Source organism: Aythya ferina (genome assembly GCF_964211825.1).
Source record: "Aythya ferina genome assembly, chromosome: 29".
NCBI lineage: Eukaryota > Metazoa > Chordata > Aves > Anseriformes > Anatidae > Aythya > Aythya ferina.
In genome coordinates, this window is record NC_140326.1 from 491,776 (window position 1) to 499,522 (window position 7,747).

Below are 7,747 nucleotides of genomic sequence, written 5' to 3' on the forward strand. Positions count from 1 at the left end.
CCATTGGCTGCGCGCGTCACGTGCGCGCCCGTCCCGAGGGCGGCGACCGGCACCGGCGGAAAGTTGCGGCCGGGACCGGGCCGAGCTGCGCCCCGAGCGGCTCCAGGTACCGCCCGCCCCGCTCCTCCCGGCCGCGCAGCATCGCCCCGGGTCCCCCCCCGGTCCCTTCCCGGACCCCCCCCCCGGTCCCATCCCGGTCCCTTCCCGGTCCTTCCGCTCCCGGTCCCTTCCCCCGGGGAGCGGAGCGCACGTCCCGGGGCACGACCGGCTCCGCGGGGGGGTTGAGCGCGCATCGCCCCCGGGACACGGCCCCTGCTCCGCCTGCGGCCCCGCTCCCCCCGGTTCCGGGGAGCCCCGGGGCGCGGCGCTGGTGGAAGTCGGGGTGCGGGGGGGCCCCCCCCCGGGGGCGCTGCCCTAAATACCGCGGCGGGGGCCGCCGCTCGGTGCCTGCCGGGCCCCGGGTTCGTCGCGTCCCCGTCCACCTGCCGGGCGGCATCACCGCGGCTAAAAATACCCCGCGGGACGGCTGGCGGCGGGGCGGGGGGGCTGGCACCGGCGGGGGGGTCGGAGGGGCAGCGGAGGGGGGGGTCGGTTGCGCGCCCCGGGCCGTATCCAGCCCCGTTCCCCCCCCCCCATGGGTGCCTCCACGGGGGACTTCCCATGTCTCGGTCCCGCCGCCGCTGGGCCGGTGCCAGCCCCGGGGGGGCCCGGGGAGGGTCGCGGGGGGGCTCTCGGGGGGGCGGCGCCTCCGCAGCTGTGCCGGGAATGTGCAGAATCCCCGGGCACCGCCGCCGTGACCGCTGCGCCCCGGCCCTGCTCCTGCCAGCACCGGGCGAGGCGAGGGCTCGGTGCCCCCCGGAGGAGCCCCCCCCGGATCCCGGTGCCACCGGGGGGTGCCCGGTTGCGGCATCCCACCCGTGCGGGGACCGCGGGGCCGCACCGGGCCGCCCTTTGCTCCCACCCCTAAACTCGCTTTGCCAGGCAAATCAGGAGCGGGGACAGGGTGAGGTCTGTCCGTCCGTCCACCTGTCTGTCTGTCTGTCTGTCCTTCCGTCTGTCCGTCCATCCGTCTCCTCGCAGGGGGGGGTCAGCGCCGTCCGCAGGTGGGAGCATGGCGGAGAAATCGGACTCGCGGGACTCGGACAGCAGCTGGGTGCTGGCGGGCACCGAGGTGAGGGGCCGGGGACCCCCCCGGGGGGGGGGGGGATGCGGGGAGCCCGCGGGTGCCAGCTGCTGCCCCTCGCCCCAGGGGCTGCCCGTGGACACGGTGGGCCCGGAGCAGGATGCGGCCTCCCGCGAGGCCGAGGAAGAAGAGGCAGAGGAGGAGGAGAGCGCCCAGGACACGGCCACGGGTACGAAAATGGGACAGGCACGGCCGTTCCCGGTGCTGTGGCACGGGGAGCCCGCTCACCGCCCGCCTCTGCCTCTCCCCAGCTGGTGACGGTGGCAGCGGAGCCTTCCCGGGCCAAACGCCGTGTCCCAAGGTTGGGGTAAGCCTGGGGAGGGGGCAGGGGGAGCGGTGGGGCTGGGGTCCTGCTGTGTGTGGATCTGTGAGACCCCAGAGCCCGCGCCCTCAGGATGTGGAGGAGCGGCCGGAGCGCGGTGCCGAGGCGGTGCCCACCACAGGCAGCCCCACGGAGCCCAGCACGACGCCGAGCTGGGAGCAGGAGGAGCCCGACGTGACGGCAGAGCGGGGGCCGTGCCCGGACACCCCCAGAGCAGGTCAGAGCGGGAGCACACCGGGCCTGTGCCGGTGCCACCGGGGTGTGGGCGCTCCCTGCAGGTCCCCGTCCCCCCCCCAGGACCACCAGCGGAGGAGGGGAGCTGCACCAGCAGCGACGACGACACCGAGGGGCTGCGGAGGCGGCAGGTCCCCGAGCCCCGTGCCGGGCCCCCCCCTTCGGGGCCTGCCCTGCACCGGGGGACGCAGGACGGCGGCGACGAGGACGGGCTCAGCACCAGCAAGTACCTGCTGGGCGCGCTGGCGCTGGCGGCCGTGGCGCTGCTGCTCATCTCCGGTGAGTCGCGGTCCCGGGGTGGGGTGGGGGGGCAGGATGGGGAGCCCGGTGTCCCCCTCATTGTCCCTTCCTCTCCCCAGGGGGCTTCTACGACCCGGCAGACGGTGAGCGTGGAGGGGCTTGGCCCGTGGTGCCCGGTGGGGCAGCCCGGACGCGCTCGGACGTCCCCGTGCGGTTCCCCCCCAGGCCCCGTGGATGGCGTGGTGAGCCGCGGCGTGGCTGACACCGAGCAGGAGGCGCCGGTGCCTGCGGATGGGAGCGTAAGGAGAGGGGTGGGAACGGGGCTGGCGGAGGGGAAGCCGCTCCCTCAGCACCTCCACGGCCTCGTCCTTCCTCTCCCCCAGGATCTGGTGCAGCAGCCCCCGCCGCCGGCCGCCGCGGACCCCCAGAGCGTGCAGTCCGTCAGCCTCCTCCTGGACAAGCTGGCCAAGGAGAACCAGGACATCCGGCTCATGCAGGCTGAGCTGCAGGTGGGCGCACACGATGTACCCGGGGGAAGCTGCCCCCCAGCACCACCCCCACGCCCTCACGGCCCCCTCCCCGCTCTCCCCCCCTGCCCCAGGCCCACAAGGAAGAGCTCCAGGCCCTGCTGCAGAAGAGCGAGGGGGCGGCGGCGGCGGCCGGGGCGCAGCAGCAGAGCCTGGCTGCAGAGAACGAGCAGCTCCGCGCGGCGCTGCAGAGGGAAACCGAGGCGCTGCGAGCCGCCCGGGCCGAGCTGCAGCGCATGCAGGAGGCGGGGGTCCCGGGCAGCCCCCAGCCCCACAAAACCGAGGCTGGGGAGCCGGCAGTGGAGCAGCCCCATGGCCCAGAGGGTGCAGCCCGCAGCGGGGACACGGCAAGGCAGGAGGGGGCCGGGCACCGCGGCTTGCTGGCTTGGGTGCGGCAGGAGCTGGCAGCCGCCCTGGAGCAAGCGCGGGGCTCGGGGGGGCTCGAGCGGCTCCCAGAGCAGCTGAGTGCCCTGGAGGAGCACCTGGGCCGCGAGCTGGAGGCAGAGGGGGCCCGGCCCTTCCCCGGGCCCTGGAAGAAGCCGTTCAAAGCAGACAAGAAGGAGAGCCGGCGGCACAAGCGGCACGGCGCCGGGGAGGGTCCCCACGAGCGGGGCGGGTGGGAGAGGAAGGAGCAGGGCAAACCCCACGGGCACGGGAAGGAGCCCCGGCCCCCGCGGGAGCACAAGGCGGGCAAAGCCAGGGGGAAATCGTCCCACGCCCCCCCCCAGCACGGCCCCCGGGAGCTGCCCCCGCTGAGCCATTACCGGGCGCCCCAGGGCTGCGCCGGGGTGGCCGACTGCGCCCGCAAGGAGGGCCGGGAGGTGCTGGGCGCCGCGCTGGAGCCCGTGCAGAAGGCGCAGTTCCTGCAGCTGCTGGAGGGCTTCATGGCCCGGCTGGGCTGGGGGGGGCACTTCGGGGGGCTGGCGGCGCGGCTGGACGGCGTCTTTGGGGCCGACGGCGCCTTCGCTCACGACCGCCTGCGCTTCGTGGACTTCGTGGACGACGTGGAGGAGATGCTGGAGGAGCTGGCGCGGCGCGAGGGGGGCGACGAGGAGGCGGCTGACGGCTTCGAGGACTACGTGCTGCGGCACTACGCCGGGGACGGCGGCGGGTGAGCGGGACGGGGGGGACAGAGGGGGTCTTTGTGGGGTGGGGGAGTCGGAGCCGGGACCCCCTCACCGCCCCTCTTCTCTCGCAGCTCCACCGGGAAGGAGCGGGGCCGGAAAGCCTGGCGGCAGCATGGGGGGGGCAGATAGAGCCATGGGGCACGCGGGGGGCACCCCGCTGTCAGGATTCGTCCAGCACAACGGCCCCGAGCCCACCTGGGGGGGCTCCCCTGGGCCCTGGTTGGGGTCTGGGGGCTGCTTCGTGCCCCCTCCCCCCCGAGTTGCTGCACTGTGTGATGCTGCACTGCTGTAGATGCAATAAAGTCACCGCTGGGCACGGCTGGGACTGGTGCCTGGGGGGGGGAATGGGGTACGGGGGGGGGGGGCAGGGAAAAGGGGGTGCCAGGAAGGAAAGGGGGTGCTGGGGGGGGAATGGGGGTGTGGGGGAGGAAGGGGGATGCTGGGGGGTGTGGGGATGCTTGGGGCGAAATGGGGTGCTGGGGGGGGAAAGGGGGAAGGGGGGTGCTGGGAAGGGAAGGAGGGGTGCTGGGGGGGAAATGGGGGGGAAATGGGGGGAGAACGGGGTGCTGGGAAGAAGACGGAGGCGTAGGGGGGTCAGGACTGGGTGTGGGGGGTGAGGGTGTAGGGGGGCTGAGTGCAGCCCCCCCCAGTTTTGGGGTAACCCCCCTGGGTTTTGGGATGCCACTGGTTTGGGGGTAACTCCCCTCGTTGTTGGGGTGTCCCCTGCCTTTGGGGTGCACCCCTGGCTATGGGGTGACCCCCCTCGGTTTTGGGGTACCCCTGGTTTTGGGGTAACCCCCCTGTTTTTGGGGTGCACCCCGGTTTTGGGGTAACCCCCCTGTTTTTGGGGTGCCCCCCGGTTTTGGGGTGCCCCCTATTTCGGGGTGCCACCCGCCCCTCCCCGCGGCGCCCTGCAGGGGGCGCTATAGCGCGGGTGGGCGGAGCCAAACACACAAGGGGCGTGGCCAGTCACACCCAGGGGCGGAGCCTCCCCGCCCCGCCCCCCGGGCCGTACCACCTCCGTGCCGCGGGGGGGGCCGTGCCGGGATGGCGGCGCCCCGCGCCGTGCTGCTGCTGAGCGGCAAGAGGAAGTCGGGGAAGGACTTCGTGGCCGAGCAGCTCCGCAGCCGGTACCGGGACGGGACGGGCCGGGACGGGACGGGGGGGGGGGCCGCGGGCGGAGCCGGGTCCCGTCCCGCTGATCGCTGTCCCGCAGGCTGGGCCCCGCCGTGTGCTGCGTGCTGCGCCTCTCCGCGCCGCTCAAGGAGCGCTACGCCGAGGTACGGGACGGGACGGGACGGGGTGCAGCGGGGATGGGCGGCCGGGATCCGCCGGGATCCATCGGGATCCGCCGTGCTGAGCTGTGCCATGTGATGCTGTGCCGTGCTGAGCTGTGCCGTGCCGTGCTGCACCATTCCGTGCCATGTTACAGTGTGCCGTGCCATGCCAAGCCGTGCTGTGCCGTGCCATGCTGCAGCACACCATGCCGTGTTATGCTGTGCCATGCTGTGCCACACCGTGCCGTGTTATGCTGAGCTGTGCCATGCTGAGCTGTGCCGTGCCATGTTCTGCTTTGCCGTGCTATGCCATGCCGAGCTGTGCCATGTTATGCTGTGCCATGCCATGCCGATCTGTGCTGTGCCATGCTGTGCCACGCCCTGCCATGTTACGCCATGCCATGCCATGCTGAGCTGTGCCATGTTATACTGTGCTGTGCCGTGCCATGCTGCACCACACCGTGCCATATTACGCTGTGCTGAGCTGTGCTGTGCCGTGCTGGGCCATGCCGTGCCATGTTATGCTGAGCTGTGCCATGCCGTGCCATGCTGCACCACACCATGCCATGTTACGCCAAGTCATGCCGTGCTGAGCTGTGCCATGTTATGCTGTGCCATGCCATGCCATCCTGCGCCACGCCATGCCATGTTATGCTGTGCCATGCTGAGCTGTGCTGTGCCATGCCATGCTGCACCAAGCCGTGCCATATTACACTGTGCCATGCCATACTACACCATGCTGTGCCAGGTTATGCTGTGCCATGCCATGCTGCACCACGTCATGCCATGTTCATGTTACACTGTGCTGTGCCATCCCATACTGAGCTGTGCCATGTTACACTGTGCTGTGCCATACCATGCTGAGCTGTGCCATGTTATGCTGTGCCATGCCATGCCATGCTGAGCTGTGCTGTGCCATGCTACGCTACACCACATCACGCCGTGCTGAGCTTTGCCATGCCGTGCCCCTTGACAAGGGCCATGCCCTGCTCACACCCTCTTCCCGCAGGAGCATGGCCTGGACTTCCAGCGGCTCCTGGACGCCAGCGCCTACAAGGAGATGTACCGGCAGGACATGATCCGCTGGGGCGAGGAGAAGCGCCATGCTGACCCCGGCTTCTTCTGCAGGACGGTGGTGGAGGGGGTGGCGCAGCCGGTGTGGGTGAGTGGGGCTGGGGAGGAGCACGGGGGCGTGGGGCGGCCGCTGACGCAGCCTGGGTGCAGGTGGTGAGCGACACGCGGCGCCTCTCGGACGTGGAGTGGTTCCGGGACGTCTACGGGGACGTGGTGCAGACCGTGCGGGTCGTGGCCTCCGAGGAGACGAGGAAGAGGAGGAACTGGGTCTTCGTGGCGGGTGAGCGAGCGCTGCTTCCCATCACACCGCAGCCAAACCCGGGGCATCACAGCTCCCTGCAGCACGGCTCTGCCCTGTCTCCACTGCTGAGCCCGGAGTGCAGGAGCCGGAGGGTCGGGATAAAGCTTCGGAGCAGCGGGCGGGGAGTGAGGCTGCGCGGTGCCTCCCCCAGGGGACGGATCCTGACTTGTGGTATGGGCTCTGCTCTTCCCCAGGGGTGGACGACGCCGAGTCTGAGTGCGGCCTGGACCAGGGAGTGGCCTTCGACTGGGTGATCACCAACGACGGGGACGAGCTGTCCCTGGACGGGCAGCTGGAAGCGCTGCTGCAGTCCATCCGCAGCCGGCTGTAGCTCCCACATGGGATTTGGGGGGCACGCGGCTGTTCAGAGCCGCTCACACAGGGCCTCATCCTTCCTGGGGGCTTTACCCTGCGTGGGGAGCATCACGGGGGCCACCTGTGGGTCCCCAGTAGTGGTGCTGGGGAGGAGGAGACCGGGGGGAGGCAGCCAGTCCCCCCAGCATCTCCATCCGCTTCACCCACACCCCGCAGGGGCCGTGCCTTCCCCCAGGGGCGAGGGGCTGCTGCTGCTCAGTGACCCTCAGCTGTGGCTCGGGGACCGTGTCCTGCATCCTGTGTCCCCTGCGAGCCCAGCAGCGCTTCCCAGTTTGCCTCTCCTGTCCAGGCTGGGGGCGATGCCTGCACTGGAATAAAGCTCTGACGCTGAGAAACGCCCAGGGCTGTGTCTCCTTTCCTGGGGGGGGAGGAATTCAGGTCACTGGGGGGTGGGCTGTGCCCCTGCCCTGGGGGGTGGCGGTGGGGTGAGGTGCGGTTTAATTCCCTGTGCCCGCCCTGGGGGCCGCCAGCTGGGTACCTTGTGGTGTGTTTTTAATAGGCTTCCTGCAGCCAATTCCCCGCGGATTATCTGCTTCCGAAGCAGAAGGCTCCTGCCCTAATACCTGCCCGCTGGGAGCTCGTCTCCCACAGCAGCTGGGCCCAGCCCGGGGGCAGGGACAGGGACAGTGGGGGTCTGGGGGCCAGCCTGGCCCTGTCCCCCCCCTTCCCTGTGCCGGGAGCACCAGGGCTGGCACAGTCTCCCCAGGGGACAACGGGGAGACCTAGGGGATGAGGGGAACAGGGGACAAGGGGGAGCCCCAGCCCCAGCGAGGGCTCTGCCAGCTCTAGCTGCTGCCCGTAATCTCTGGCCTCTGCTCGAGGCCCTGAGCCTCGTCGGAGGCCGTAAGGAGATTATGGGGCATTATATAACGGCAGCTGGCGAGGTGGCTCCTCGGGGGGCCAGGGGATGCCCAGGGTCCCCCTGGGGGGGCAGCTCTGTCCCCTCGGCCGCCGGAGCGCCCCCGTGCCGGGCCGGTCCCCGCTGACGCCCCCACGCACCCCCGTCGAGGGGCGGCGGCCGGCAGCGAGCGGCGACAGCCGCGGGCAGCGCTCCGGGGCCGCGGGGAGCCCCCGGTCCCGCCGCTCC

The 7,747-nt window shown here is 71.5% G+C and overlaps 2 protein-coding genes across 4 annotated transcripts; both read left to right on the top strand.

The window, feature by feature from the left end:
* The first annotated feature begins 8 nt into the window (after positions 1 to 8).
* On the top strand, positions 9 to 3,949 carry PBXIP1 (PBX homeobox interacting protein 1). Of its 3 annotated transcripts, none has more exons than XM_084500243.1 (11): positions 9 to 106; positions 1,081 to 1,171; positions 1,250 to 1,352; positions 1,435 to 1,490; positions 1,578 to 1,722; positions 1,803 to 2,018; positions 2,099 to 2,122; positions 2,205 to 2,278; positions 2,363 to 2,488; positions 2,581 to 3,617; positions 3,705 to 3,949. In XM_084500243.1, the coding sequence occupies exons 2-11, from the start codon at positions 1,112 to 1,114 to the stop codon at positions 3,760 to 3,762; spliced, it is 1,899 nt and encodes a 632-aa protein (XP_084356369.1). In that variant the 5' UTR covers positions 9 to 106; positions 1,081 to 1,111; the 3' UTR covers positions 3,763 to 3,949. The 3 variants fall into 3 exon arrangements, with proteins under 3 accessions (XP_084356369.1, XP_084356370.1, XP_084356371.1); XM_084500244.1 differs by having other exon boundaries at positions 1,435 to 1,484; XM_084500245.1 differs by having other exon boundaries at positions 46 to 106; positions 982 to 1,171.
* Positions 3,950 to 4,618: 669 nt separating this feature from the next.
* On the top strand, positions 4,619 to 6,999 carry PMVK (phosphomevalonate kinase). Its single transcript, XM_084500359.1, has 5 exons — positions 4,619 to 4,763; positions 4,850 to 4,913; positions 5,920 to 6,072; positions 6,135 to 6,264; positions 6,480 to 6,999. Exons 1-5 carry the CDS (start codon positions 4,681 to 4,683, stop codon positions 6,614 to 6,616), a joined length of 567 nt encoding a protein of 188 aa, XP_084356485.1. The 5' UTR covers positions 4,619 to 4,680; the 3' UTR covers positions 6,617 to 6,999.
* The last annotated feature ends 748 nt before the right edge of the window (positions 7,000 to 7,747 follow it).

Coding starts and splice junctions, on each gene's coding strand:
- PBXIP1 (XM_084500243.1), top strand. CDS start 1,112: ATGGCGGAGAAATCGGACTCGCGGGACTCGGACAGCAGCTGGGTGCTG. Junction 1,353..1,434: donor CGCCCAGGACACGGCCACGG/GTACGAAAATGG, acceptor GCCTCTCCCCAG/CTGGTGACGGTGGCAGCGGA. Junction 3,618..3,704: donor TACGCCGGGGACGGCGGCGG/GTGAGCGGGACG, acceptor CTTCTCTCGCAG/CTCCACCGGGAAGGAGCGGG.
- PMVK (XM_084500359.1), top strand. CDS start 4,681: ATGGCGGCGCCCCGCGCCGTGCTGCTGCTGAGCGGCAAGAGGAAGTCG. Junction 4,764..4,849: donor GCCGAGCAGCTCCGCAGCCG/GTACCGGGACGG, acceptor GCTGTCCCGCAG/GCTGGGCCCCGCCGTGTGCT. Junction 4,914..5,919: donor TCAAGGAGCGCTACGCCGAG/GTACGGGACGGG, acceptor CTCTTCCCGCAG/GAGCATGGCCTGGACTTCCA.